The 14748-nt window shown below is 38.3% G+C and overlaps 1 protein-coding gene across 4 annotated transcripts in view; it reads left to right on the forward strand.

Annotated features, from left to right (window-relative positions):
• Positions 1-495: 495 nt before the first annotated feature.
• The window catches only part of LOC146478958 (uncharacterized), a 104693-nt gene continuing 90440 nt past the window's right edge, over positions 496-14748 (forward strand). For 2 of the 4 annotated variants that reach the window (XM_085111245.1, XM_085111244.1), the window contains exons 1-6: positions 496-854; positions 5180-5389; positions 7194-7242; positions 7811-7870; positions 9656-9685; positions 12750-12875. In XM_085111245.1, the coding sequence (XP_084967371.1) occupies positions 5222-5389; positions 7194-7242; positions 7811-7870; positions 9656-9685; positions 12750-12875 (433 nt within the window). In that variant the 5' untranslated portion in view covers positions 496-854; positions 5180-5221. The remainder of the gene's footprint in view (positions 855-5179; positions 5390-7193; positions 7243-7810; positions 7871-9655; positions 9686-12749; positions 12876-14748) is intronic. The other 2 variants (XM_085111242.1, XM_085111243.1) reach the window with 2 other exon arrangements.

A 14748-nucleotide genomic window follows, 5' to 3' on the forward strand; every position in this document is an offset into this window, starting at 1 on the left:
TTTGCTATTACCAGGAATGGGGAAGAAGGAGTACCAAATAATTAATCCCCAGTTTCTTCAGCCTACAGAAAGCTTGCGACTTAATTATAGTACAATTACTGCAGTGCTTCCCTCTGGTGTGATACCTTATTTTACTGAAATGAAAACACAGGTTTTTAACCAATGGCCTCTGCGATACCCGTGCAGTACTTTACCAAATGAGCTCACAAGCCAGCTGGGAGCTTGTCGATGTTGTGGTTTCGGAATATTCATGTCGAAGATCACCACATGAAAGTGAAAAACATAAGAAATATTTATGTTTGAAATTAATCTTTAGTCTGATACACCGTATATCTCATAATTATTTCAGTCTTTCATATCATGTAATTCTTATTACATTCAAATGACCATGTATCAGGACAATATTGTCTTCGCCTGCAAAGTTTCCACATTTCGATGATCGAATGATGCCCAATTATCTTTGATCTTATTGAACAACGGATGCGACGTGATCACAGCATTTCACGTTTTGTCGGAATATTCGAAAACGAAATATATTTGGAAGTTCGATGGTAATTTTTGTAAATATTTCACGAAAATAACTATTTTATAAATATTTCAGACTGAATATGCCGGAAGAAATCAGAACTTTCAGTTTTGATGGCAAGTTCTTGATCATAAAGTCGGTCGATCACTCTTAAGAGTGTGCGGTAATAATTTTGCGCTTGAATTTGCCTTTTCATCATGAAGTGCAACCATATTTTTTCATTAAACGCTTCGTGACTGACTGCTCAGAAGGAAAACACGTGTTAAAGTCAGATGATTAGGGCAGCTTACGCCGGACATCAGTAGTTGCAGAGGCGGTAGACAGAAAGGTAAAAGCCACATGTAAAAAAAAAAAATAATAATTTTTTTAAGCCTTAACATCAACATGTATATTTCCCCAGTCGATCCATTACATTGTTAGGGTACTATTTGGGAGTATTTGTTTGAACAACAAGGGTTTGACCTTGGCGATAATATCGTTCTCTTTGATGACCTACACACTTGATCTAATATAGTCATACTGTAAGGACAAATTAGATGCAACGAGATCACTATTAGGGCCAATAGAGTTAAAACAATAAACAAATAAAGAAGCCTCGACTGTGCTCTGTTCTGTTGTAAAGCACGTAGGAACCGGCTAGAACACTCAAGAAGTAGGGAGAAACACTCGACTACGTCTCGTGTTTCCCCCTAAACTTCTTTCGTGCCCTAGCCGGTTCCTGCGTGCTTTACAACAGAACAGAGCACAGTCTAGAGGCTTCTTAATTTGTTTTATGATAAAGCATCCTTTTATTTCCCCACGCACTTACCCTCTTTTTCAAAACAAACTTCATTTTTCAAACGAACAGAAGTGTCGTCAGAGTGCAGCTGTACTCCCATAAAACATCCCGAAATAAGCCAATCACAGTCGTTGTTAGAATGGTTCGAATGATTTGGTCGGTTGAACAAGACGAAAGCTGTCAAACCTGTCAAAGCGAAGCATCAAAGTTTTGCATAGTTCGAATGTAACGCTAGCGCTTCTTCGTAGTTTTCCATTTAAAAATCAGAATGGAAAAATAAAATGTCAGTGAAATCTGGTGGATTTGTGACTCATGAAAATCTGGACGTTATTAACACGACAATTCGAAAACAAACTGCTGGTATTAATCCCACTGCTGCGCTGGACATGTGTTTTGTGAATTAACAACAGTTGAGTTCACGGGAGCAAGAGAATTCCTTGAACTGTTGACACAGTTAGGAAAACTGGGCTGCTGTGACTGCTGTGGCCTCCCACTCAATGCTTAGGAGACGATATTTGAACAAGCTGTTAGATGTCCACTCTAAAAGCGAGCGTTATAATTGCTTCCCTGCGGTGAGCGGAGGTGGCCGTGATGTTCCGTGATTGAGCTTGCGCGGAAAATTTTAGAATCTTGTAAGCTTACTTAATATTTCATGTGTGAATACGCTCGCCAATTAAATTTTCAGTTTTCTCTATTTTTTGTTTGATTTTTCTACACGGAAATATTCTTGGTTTTCAGATGACGTCATAAAAAACTGAAATTTATAACTAAACACCATTTTGGGTTTTTATCTTCATCACATATAAGAAAATCTAAATTTCCATCGGCTTGCTTGTTTTCAGCCGGATAGCATTCTTTGTTTTGAAAATAGAGTAGTTTGAATTTTAGATTTTTGCGCAGTGCGTGACAGAAGGATTGCTGCTCTAAACATGTCACGTACATGAAAACATCGATTCGCCTCGTGTTTTTTTTAGGTCTGATCAGCTAACATGTAATAGAAGCGTTAATGTCAATGTGTGAAAGTTCAGCAGAGAGAAGAAAGGCTTTGAAATAGCCAAGGTAAATTCCAGATGTTTTTGCTGGTTTCCGGCCGCCATGTTGGTGCCCATCAGACGGGGCACCAACATGGCGTCCCATACTAAACTCTGTAATTTTCCGTGGTACATTTTCTCGAATAACTCGATTAGGAGATATCGCACAGCCCTTTGGCTTTCACACGTTGTTTATGTATCACTCTTCTACAACATATCAATTTGTTGACTTTATCTATTGAATGGTTGAGGATTTTATTTTTTCACTTGCGTGACGATGTGTGAGGTGAAAACCACCCATAGCTAACGAGCGTTTACCGAACACAGCTGATTCCTTCAAGTAAATAATCTCCCCACAGCTTTTCTCTCAAGCCAGCAAGCAGTGCTGTGTAAGCAGGCTCGTCACATCAGATAAGGTATTTGAATTGCACTACGGAATCCAAACTTGTAAACACCTTAGAGTGTAATATTTAACAATTATTCGCCCGAAACGAAGTTGAGGGGAATATTCAGCAATATTTACTGAGCCTGAGGCGAATAATTGTTTTAAAATAATTACTCAGGTGATTTTCAGAGAAAAACAAGAACCGTCTGTTTCAAATTGTCACGCGTTAATGAACAGAGATCCACAGTCTGCCGATCACATGCGCAATCCAAATCACATGCTCAATCGATAAATTGCACATGCCTCAAGCAGAATGTCAGTTTGTCAGTTTTTTTTTTAACTGCTGCTTCAATGAGACGAAGCACTGGCTTCTTTGAATGAATGTTGGGTTTGCCGACCCGTTTACCAAAATAGATGGAGATGAACCAGGCAAGTGTTAGCAACAGTACTTTATGGCACCAATTTTTGTTGAAGGCTTCGCCGGTAAACGAACGTTTATAAATTACCCTCGAAGATAACGGCTGCTTCAGGTAGGAATTTAGTCCTTTACTGGCTTCAGTAACTGAACAAGTACATGGTTGTCGCAGATGAAATTTCGTTTTTGTTGTGAGGTGGTGACTTAAGATGGTGGTCGAGAGCTGCTCGAACCGACAACAAACTATTGTTCAGATTATGAAAACTGCCGTCTTTTCTCCTCACTAAAACGTAAAACTTAGAGAGACATTTATTCTTCTCGTTTACTTCCATGCTTTCAAATTCTGTCTTAAATTCGTTTTGTTGGTGAAATCATTCTGTTAAATAATGAGAATCTTGCGCGAATTTAACTTCATTTGTTGTTTTCATTTTAAGCCATCGATATGGACAACATTTCTTTTCCAATTTACAAGGATTTTTTTTTTATACAATTAGAAACATTTTCATAGCAGGATATGACGTAATCCTCGACCAATCAGATGAACAGAATCTTCATAATCACCTGAGTAACTATACTTATACATAATGCTTTGCGATGGAAACATTGGGGTTCACAGTATTGCGGGAGACGCACTAATTTTTCTTCGCAATTTCATCGATTTTTGACTCGGCAATAGTAATTGTGAAAGCTTCTTTAACGCGCGTTCAAGCCTGAAATTTTTTCAGGCTTTCTTTTCGCAACTGCTTAAGTTGGGTCCTAACTGCGAGGATCTTTCTTCTGTTTGATATTTCATCCGCAGTTTAAATATATATGTTTCATATATTTACATTCAACTATTATTGCAATGGGATCTCTTGGACAATTAAAACTAATTAAAGTGTCAATGATCCGAGTTGTTTGTTTCGGTACGAAACGCCGTCACGCTATTATTTCACAGTTCATATTTGCATGCGCATGCATGTCGTACGTTTACCCAAGCTCGTAATTTAGAAACAGAAGGGGACAAAATCCCACAAGGAATTCCGTTCAGGAGATAGAAGTTATTCACCAATAACCTGGCCGATATACGCAACGACGAGAGTTAGTTCAAAAATGTTTCTGCCGACAAGTTTTGAAAGAACAAATCTGCATTAAATTTGTCACCCATTGCATTATCGACTGGTCACGTTCTGATTATTATACTGCTCAGTAATAATGACTCCAAGGGTGATCGGATAACTTCTCGACCCTTCTCTGATTTTGTTTTGTTTTCTTTATATTCAAGTCTTCCATGGGAATTAGGGGCACTAAAATATAAAATATAAAATATTCGCCAACTGTTTTTCTTGGAAGCTCAAGCTGTAATTAGCAGTTTATAACGGATGACAATATGTTTTCAATCATTTTCAATATACGATCTCATCATGTCTGTACTGCCATCTATGGCAAGATTAGGTTATTACCAACAAATGTTTCGCTTTCCGTGGCCATCGCCCGACCGGCATTTTATTTTGCTTTAAAAAAGTAAGAAACAAAACGTTTTTGATTGGTAACGTGCCTTCTATTCTAGGGTGCTTCCATATTGATGCATTTTTTGCATTTTAATCTGGCATGTCATAAAGACTAGACTGAAAGCAGCTTGTCGTAAAATGGCAGTCACAAGAAATACACGTTCGCTGTATGAACATTTGTCTATTTTTTTTTCTTTTTTCTTTTTCTTTTTACTCACTGACCGATCCACTTATTTGGAAGAGAGGGTTATCTGATGAACGAAAAATTTGATCGGGAATGGCCTTATGACGTTCCGTTTGTTTGGACGCAAGAGGTTGGCCGTATTACTACCTGGGAATAAACTAAAGGCTCACGAGAGTTCTCGTTCTAAATTCAGCACGTTCCTCCACTAGGGTTGTAATAAAAAAAAATATCTTCTAATCCTGCAAAAAAGGAAGTATTAAACTTCGCGATAGCGGGATGTTTAATCGAAATGGACTTTCATCCATAATACGCTATAAATTATGGGTAACGGGAATTAATATTGTCATCATGTTCCGTTTTAATTTGACAGAACTGGTTATCAACTGCACCTTGCAGTCGCCAACGGGTAGTCATGTTTTGTTACCTTCTCTTCGCTGTATGCCTTTGGCAGTATCCAGTATTGCTGCCATGTAACGGCTTTGTTACTGACAAGAAGGAAGGTGCTCGCTGGTCACAACGACCCATCAAGCATTGTTTGGAAATTTGTTTTCCTGTTGTCAAGCCAACGTCTAGCGTAAAGGTAAGCGTTTTCTTTGACAGGAACTGAAAATTTGACACAGTATTTCCCTTAAAGACTCTCAATTTGACTTCACTACGGTCCAGAGTGTAGTCCACTGAAGTTGCGCTTCTGTAGTCCACAAGTGGCGTTAGAGAATGGCTACAAGCGGCTGTATTCGTAGGCTGCGAGATAGCGACAAGGGCTTGATTAATAATTAATGTTGTTTTCGTCGACATCCTTCACGCACTGTCTCAGATTTTAAAAACGCTGCAGAAATAATTACAGGAAGGTTGCTTTCCGACTCTTATACGCTTTTGTCGATTTGAAATTCTAGTCAGTACTTGTTCGTTTAACATTCGAAATTCTACTGTTTGTTATAACGCCACTGCACTTTAAAGGCGACTGCGGTTGTGGGCTATTTTTCCTCGGCTAAATTTCACAACAACGACTGAAACAATGTAATTCATTATTCCTGGTATAAAGAGCCTCAACCTCAGTCACAGCTGCGGGAACGGATCTTTTTCCCCTGCCTTCTCAATGTTGGTTGGCAAGGCTGGCTAGCAGAATTGCAAGAAACAATTTTTTTTTTTAAGAGGTGGAGGGGGAGGGGGGGGGGGTGGGGGGTTGTACTGAATTATGTTTGTACTGAATTCAGTTCGCCGTCAACATACAGTCTTGTGAATAAATTAATTATTAAGGTTTTGGCTATCCATGATATCTGTAAAGTTCTACATGAGGTAGACGTGTTAGGTAAGATGCTGTATTTGCATAAAAACTGGAAAGTTTAAAAGGGCAGATGTTTTTTTTTTTTAACATGATTAATTTTTAGTTGAAAAGTAATATTCGCTTTGTTGGGACCGCAATGACAGATGTTTTAGACTCAAGCGATCTAAAATGACAAATACCAAATTGTTTCTGCTTTTTTTTAATAAAGCGTTAACATTTATCCCGACTATTTTATCCCGTAAATAACGTCATTACAAGGTCATTGGAAAATCCACTTGTCGAAGTGTTGTATGACACTAAACGAGAGCGGATTGTTTACAATCGAAACTGATCAACGAACATAATCACGTTTGTCGCGACTAAGAGGACATTTATTTTTATGTGCACGTAATGCATCCCTACAATCATGGGTCCGCGTGATTAGTTTTGTTAGAATTTCGTGGTTGCTCACCATCTTCAAATCGTATTTCGTAGTTCTTAGTTTTCTTATACACCTGAATAGTTTATGCTAGTCACATTAATCATCACAGTCGCTTATGAACTAGTCAAGGGACAGCCTTAAAGGACGTAGATTCATAATTGGGTCCTGAGGTGGCAAACACAGCCTCCTGCGACAAAATATTCCATACAAGGCTTGCTCTAGGTTTTGGTTGTATTAGATTTACAGTTTTATCTTTTGTTTCGTGGAGCGCTTTTAGCGTCCTTTAATTAAAAGCGGATGGCAAAGTCGTTCTCCTCTAAAATCTGGTGGAAATAATGTACAATCTGATCGAACTTTGCGATCATGCGCAACAATAACAACCACCTTTACCAAACCAACCAAAGTTCCACAGTTGGAGCAGCCAAAATTATACCAGAGGTGTTGCGTTACTAGTCGCCACGCAAAAACGTTTTTTTTAATATCAAAATAACCTGGCGAAGAGTTTTGCTGTGTTTACACTTCTCAAGTTCAAGATGAAGTTGAGAGGTGTTTTATCACAGTTTTTATAGTTAAATGTTTAAATTTCATTAACTGAAAAGAGAGCGATCGAATTTGAATATTCTACATGAAATGTTCTTTAAACTAAAACGTTTATTTTGCGATTTTGGTTTCATTTAGCTGATGTTAAGTCAGTCGTCTTGCTATGAGGAGTGTCTCCGGAGGAAGGGTGAGTTAGACCGAGTAGTTTAACACCGAATAGATAACCCTTGGCAACACCCCACCATTGAAGGAAGGGGTTCACGGTTCTGCGCATGTCCATGAATCAAATTTTAGTAGTTGGAAGCCACATGTAAGTTAGGCACTGTATTGTCGAGTTTTTTCCTCTAGTAAAAAAAAAAAAATTCTCCTCCCCCAACCTGTTTTTCACTCTCTATAATTGAGGTTTATGAGTGGCTACAAGCGAAAAACGCTGGGAAGAGTATTGATTCTCTCAAACACGTCGTGCCATTTAGCTTGAATAAGCTCAACCATAAACCAGTGAATGTCAAACCACTGACCTCGGGCTTTACTTTAAACCTGAAGAGATTTTAACCTATGTTCTCTTCCTGGCCCGAAATTAAATAAAAAAGGAGAGCCAAGAATTTTTTTGGCTCTCTTAACCGAGGGAACATAATTAAGCATTTGAAGAAACTCCGCGGAAAATGGAATTTTTTTCGAGAAAATAATTTTTAAATTATTTAAAAATAAGTCCAAAATTCCAATATTAATCGCAACATTTTTTCCTTTGGTTTTAGAGAAGCTGGGCTTTCTTGGCAAGGGGCGCATGAAGCAATTCCTTAGACGAATAAAGCGAGGCAAGTTCTTGTCGTACTTAGAAAATCAATTATGCATCAGTCATCGACCAATTTGGAACGATTGATCAATCAATTAATTGAAAATCTTCGGTTCAAAGTAAAATTGTGATTCGATTATCTGAGCAAAAACTCGACATTACCCCACACATGACGCTGAGAGAGGTTCTCAACCTTATTAATAATTCACAAAGTGAGCATCCAATAAATGACGTTTATTTGGGTCAAGTGAATGAATCTCGATACCTTCGGAAACACCAGATTAAGAAGTTAAGGAATTAATACTAATCAAACAGTTGCATTTTAACGAGGAGCAACAATCAGTACAACAGTGCACAGATAGATCATTTGTGTTAAGTTACAATTTCGTTCCAATATTTACTTATCCATTTTATTCTGACTACTGTCATTTTACTAACATCTGGGAAGGGTCTTAAACGAAGGAAGGAAGGCATGTTGATATTTTGAAAAGTAAAATGGATAACATCCATTCCCGGGATCTCATTCAGTTACCCTTTACTTCGAACCTGTCGCCTAGAACAATCTAATCAACCCGATATATATTTTTTTTAATTTAAAATAAGTTAACCTTCGCCTCCGTGCTCCTTTTCTAATTTGGTCTCTCATGAATTGTACCTTAGCTTAACTTTTTTTTGTGACTCTAATGAAGTCTTAAAGTAAAGTACCCTGCAAGCATGTACAGGGAGATTTTCTATATTTATATGTATTTAGACAAGGAGAATCGGTGCATATTGGTAGTTCGAGTAAAACAATTGTTATCTCTATGCAGTGATCTCAATTCAGAACTTTCTTTTTGTGAAGTCGTGTTAAACCTTCAGGTTCGTGCTTCTACAAGCGTTCCAAGAACCTCGGAGCAATATTATAAACTATCATAGTACGCGCGCTCTCGTTGGTCGAAAGTTGTGTTTAGATGAGAGTATGTAAACACGCTGTGACGTCACGCTTTCTGTGTCTCCCAGCACAATTTGAAAACATTTCAAAGCTTTCGCAAGACTCGCAAAGTAATTTCAAGTACAACTGTTAAAGAGATGAAGACAAATTCCCAAATTTTTATTGGGGTTTGCCTAACTCTACCCCACTGAGCCGGGGGAAATTAGCAAAAGAAAGAAGAACCGGTATCACAGCGCTTTGCCTGCCTTGATGATCGTGAGCTAGAAGACCTCGTCGAGGAAACGCAAGCGAATACGACTAAATATGCAACAAAATATGCAGTAAACGTTTTTCAAGAAAATTTTTACATCTGAGTACTAGAATAAAATTCTCTAAAAGGCATTCTTTATTCCGAAAATGTACACGAAAACTAACACAAAACTATATGCTACAGACTATAAATGTTTCAAATCAAACATTTTATGGCCGGTTGCCATGTTCGTTTGTCAAAATTGCATAAAATGTATTTCTTCTGAGACGGGCGATCATATTTGGAGGTCGTGGGTTCGATTCCCGCCGAGAAGGAAGATTTTTTTCTTCCCCTACAGGTATAATCTACCATTTCCTCGCTAGGGCTATCACTCAGAGGGAAAATCATTGGTTCACATAGCACTTTAACTTACATTTGAAACAGTTTGTTTGTTTAAAACCAAATTAAAAAAAAAAACAAAAAAAAGAAACAGACATACAAATTGTTCGACCGACCCACCAATTACTCAGCTAAGCAGGCTGCCAATCAAATAATTACAAACCATTGATAGTTTTCCTCTCCTTTTTAGCTGCGATCGAACCATATCATGGTTTAATTCTCTTGCTTTCGTTCTTTCTCTTACACAGATGTCTCAGGCGATCCCGACAACTCGATGTGTAAGTAAATATGCATTCAGCATTCTGTAGCCTTTGGGATATTGGCGTTAAACACGAGGCTAAATTCTTCATACGTGTTACTGGTAGTTCAAGTCATGCTTAAACACCCGGACAGTAATTGCGGACAAATCATATTTGTCCGCAACATTTCGAACGAAGGCTGTTTAACGATGCCAATCTGCTTAGTTTAGATTGAATGTGGGAAGCATTTAAGCCCTTGGTATGGTGTAGGTTGGGTTGTCAGTTATTAAGTAATGTACGCTTCATGGAGAAATGACACGCAGGGTCTGTCCGTATTAATGATAAAGTCCGGGGACAGGTTTAATCACGGGATGAGTACATCTCGGTCTCTGGGTATTTAATTTGCTTGTTAGTGTTTACATGATTTCGAGGTGATATGATTTCAACGCTGTCTGTGGCAGCACCGGGATCAAAATTCGTCGGACTAGTGTATGGTCTTGGCCGAAGAAGGAATCACACCTCCTTAAAGTGAATCGATACAGTTATTTGGCGTGCGGCGACTGGGTACTAAAATTGCGCGAGCGCGCGCAGTTGTCCGACTGATACATAAATTTTCATCGTGCTGGCGTGCGAAACAAGGCCAGTGTTAGGCTGAAAAGTAAGGCTATTTGTAACAAGTTTTCCACGGCAAATTTTTCTGAAAATTGGCACAATATTAGGATTTAGCTGGTATTTGTACTCCAATAAAACTGCAAATAAATGGCAAAAAAAGGCAAAAACGAACATTGCAGAAATTGGCCAAACGTATGTACAGAATTTGCTTTGACTTTGCACGGAGATACTTTCTCTCTTCTTTTTCCTAAAATTTTTCCTAAAATTAGCGAAATTTGACGGCGCGAAATTCGGACAAACCCATTTTGAAACTAGCTAGATGTAACGTAATCAATAGATGTATCATAAGCCGGTTGCCATGGAAACGGAGTTTACCAGCTTCACGGCATTTTTAGCAAAGCATAAGAACTTAGGCACTCGAAACTATGTTTGAACCCAGACATTTTCATAGGGCTGAAAGGACTAGAACATCAAGAAAAATGTATACAGCTATTTCAATTAACGTTGTCGGATCAAAATAAAGCTAAAAGACAAGACCGCAATGTTTTGTGGGATTATTTTTTATGAATAATTTCATCAAAATCATCCCTGCACGTGTAGGTCATTGTACTGCTAATTACAACCTATTGTTTTCTCCAGGCATGAGTGATTTTGATGAATTTATTCATGAAAATCCCACGTAAACTTTCGGTCTTGTCTTCTAGCTTCATGCTTTGAACCGACAACGTTAGTTGAAATGACTGTATCACTACTAGCTAAAACAGAAGAAATATGGTATAGAGCCACTTTAATTTATGCGAGCACGCTAGTTTTATGCCAATCGGATGAATCCGCACTCCAGTTCGCTTGAAATTAAGAGTCATGAAATAGAATATCGTAATTTGATTTGCTGAATAAGCTGGCGACAAGCATTTAAATAAATAAATAAATTAATTAATTAATTAAAAAAATGAAAAAAAAAATAGTTAATTTAATTTATTAAAAACTGACTCATTGTATAATGCAATTCGAGGGATTTGATTGGCTTAGCGGCCATGGAATATGAGCCATTACACCATGGCCGAGAAATGGCGGCCATTAAATTGCCTTCTGGTTGTTCTTGCCCAGCGAAATCAGTAAGATCTAGCAATATTTCTTGATTGTTTTTAATAAAACAATTATTCCACTCGCGCTCTTTGGATATGAGATGATTATAGCCAACTCGGCGCTACGCGCCTCGTTGGCTATCTATCATCTAATCTCCAACGCGCGCTCATGGAATAATTGTTAATTATCTAATTTATTTAATTTAATGGCTAAAATCGCAACTTCTCAGTATACCCAGTAGTTTTATATTCCATTCTGGCATAAAATATAAGAAAATAATTAACATTATTTATACTTGAAGCAATTATTAAGAAGAAACACCACGATAGGAGATATTTAAGAGTAGCACCTAAAACGTTCTGCCTAAAGGAGGAGAAATCAGGTATCCCATGAGTCTCCGCGAAAAATTATCGACTAGAAGGTGTCAACTATCGATGCGAAGGCGAGCACGCAGTCCGAAATCGACTGAATTTCAAGTGGCTATTTTTCCTTATTCAGGATCTGAGAATGTAAGTTAAATCATTTTGTGTATTGCATTGGCAATTAAGTTCAAGCTTGCATTACAATTTCGCAGCTAATTTGCCTAAGAATAAAGAAAAACATACAATTGTTTGGAGTGGTATGCATGATCGACTCGCTTTGTTCGTTCGCGGCTCTCAAATGCTTGACCCAAATTTGACCTTAGCGAGTTTAATCCTGGGTACATTAGCGTGAAATCTTGCCTGTCGTTGCTCGAATAGTATCTCCTTTGAATTTTATTCAAGGTCCCCTTAAGTCCCCATGTTTTGAAGGACTTTGTGTTCGTTGAAGTTTGCCTAAATTGGCGCCAAACATGTAAACAACTGCATAATGCTTTTATAGTAACTGCTTTTGAACGATCACTCGTTTTCGCGGTCGAAATGAACAGTACTTTAAGCACGATTCTGTTCGGTTCTATTCGTGTAAGGACATCAAGTGGTGACATAAATGCTTCGTTTTAAGTCGATATTCAAGCAAACGGTAAATGCATGGAAGAAGTCGAAGAAGAGTCGAGTGGCAAGCGGCCGTTCAATGTTTCTAATCGCACAAACAAGCAAAGAAGCCGCTCTCGTAAGTCTTTTGGAAAACTAACGTGTCCCATGACCGTTAGAAACCGACAACAGGCTAAGTTTGACGAATTGACATAACTCTGACTGTTTAAATCTAAGCAATTCACGTAAAGCAATGGCGACCGAGAGGGCAGATCAGCGCTCACTCCGAGAAGCCCCATCGCAAATGCGAGATCGCGTATCAACATCGAGTTGATAATATAGTTGGAAGCGAGGCATTGTGGGATACCTAAATTTTCCTCCTTTGTTCTGCCTTATTGCAGACAGACACAACTGTATTTCAAATGCCTTTTTTTATGCGTTTTTCTAACCAACAGGCTGCGGACTAGATGGAAAATGTAACGACACAGAGGTCTTTCATCCGACGGGTTTAAAAGCAACGTTCCACAAATTTAAAAACACGGGAGGGTGTTATGCAAACGTATCGTGGGATCCCCTGAGAAGTGAGTATATATGCACTTAATTAGTGAAAGAGCGGAGAGATAGCAAGTTTCATATCACTTTCTTTTGTATTTTGTTACATATAACTGGAGTTTTATTGTTTTCTCAGTGCAGGATCAGCACGCGTTTATGATTAAAATCCACTGTAGCCTTTCGGTCGGTAGCCTGCTTGACGCCCGGATGATATATAAGTCAACATTTATATTTCACCTGTACGGCAGAGCACAATAATTTCAAAATAGAGTTAAAAAGTTTGTAAAACACCAATGCGTTGATGCGAAACGCAGTGGTAACCAGACCCTTAAAAAGCGGTGCTGTGACCGTCATAGATACGTAATTAGCTGGAGAAACGTTGGGTGCTTACCATTTACACAAACCACCCGGATGGAAATTTTCGGCATCAATACGAAATAATTTAGCTTGCCTTAACAGAAGATAGATAACATGCAAAATGTATGAACATCTGCTGTCAATGCCAAAAAGAGTAATAAAAATGCATCACTTTGACCAGAAGCCTATAATTTCAAAAGTTCTCCAAGTGGAATGATGCGTACCATGTATTTGATTTTACAACTGTAAAATCCGGGTTTTCCATGCAAATGGTCAGCACCCCATTAGTCTACAGCAGAAAAGTTTGGGAAACGGACACTGCAACGAAACACTCTCTGGTTCCTCGAGAACCTCACTGGTTTTGTTTTAAAGAAATCTCGATTTAATAAGCAACCTTGTAGAAAATTTAGCTGTTATCCGGCTGCATTTGGTACTGTTCGAATAACGCACGAAACGAATGCGAATATTTAGAAAACTGGAACCTCTTGAGGCGGCTAGTAGGTGAGGGATTGTGGAAAAAATAAACAATTTGCTTCGAGGACAACTGTGAAGTTTTGACAATAATCTTTTAGCAGAGGGAATTATCCGATAGCAAGCATTAGTGTTGGAAATTGTAGAACAGCCAGCGACGGCCAAGGCACGATCACCGGCAAACAAGTCCCCGCCGACTAGTCTATTCCATTCTATTATAGAATCTTTAGATTAGAACAGCTTAAATTAAATGAGAACTTTATTCTTGTTATTATATCTCTCAGTTAGTACGCACGGCGTGATTGGTCAATTGTAAGGGCCGTATTCCACTGTACAGCCCGCTAAGCTCTAACTAGTTTCCTTTCTCGCGCGCCTTATTAACCTTAATGTCTTACACCGAAAGCAATAAAATCTCCGGTATCTTTCTTTTTGTAGACTTTGAAAAGGCTTTTGATTCTCTAGAATGGGATTTTTTGTATAGGGCTCTAAAAGCTTTTAAATTTGGCCCAGCCATTAGAAAATGGATTACAATCCTCTACAACGGTGTCGAAAGTGGAGTGATAGATGGTGGCTAGATCCCGGGGCTATATGACCAACTACTTTAAAACGTCTAGAGGGGTACGGCAAGGCTGTCCGCTTAGCCCATTTTTATTTATTCTTTCTGTAGAATTGTTACCGTTGAAACTCCGCTATATTCCAGAGTGCAAAGGTATATCTCTTCCAAATTTTGCAAGAAGTGAAGCTATCTCAATTTGCCGATGACACAACACTCATTTTAAGTGATATAGACTCCCAAAAGCATCTTTGCATCATATTAACAGCTTCGTAGAAATATCAGGTCTTAAATCAAATGTTACAAAGACAAAAGTTATGTGGATTGGATCAAAAAAGAGTGCAAGAATAAGATAATGAGCTTCGCACCTATAAGAGAACCTATAAAAATCCTTGGTGCGTATATATCACACGACCAACAGAAAACTAATGAGGCCAATTTTTTTTTTTAGCAGAATTCAAAAAATGAAGACTAAATTGAATATGTGATCTTTCTCTTTATGGTCGAACGCTCTTGGCGAA

The sequence above is a fragment of the Pavona decussata genome, unplaced genomic scaffold, assembly GCF_977016875.1.
Source record: "Pavona decussata unplaced genomic scaffold, jaPavDecu1.1 SCAFFOLD_61, whole genome shotgun sequence".
Taxonomy (NCBI): domain Eukaryota; kingdom Metazoa; phylum Cnidaria; class Anthozoa; order Scleractinia; family Agariciidae; genus Pavona; species Pavona decussata.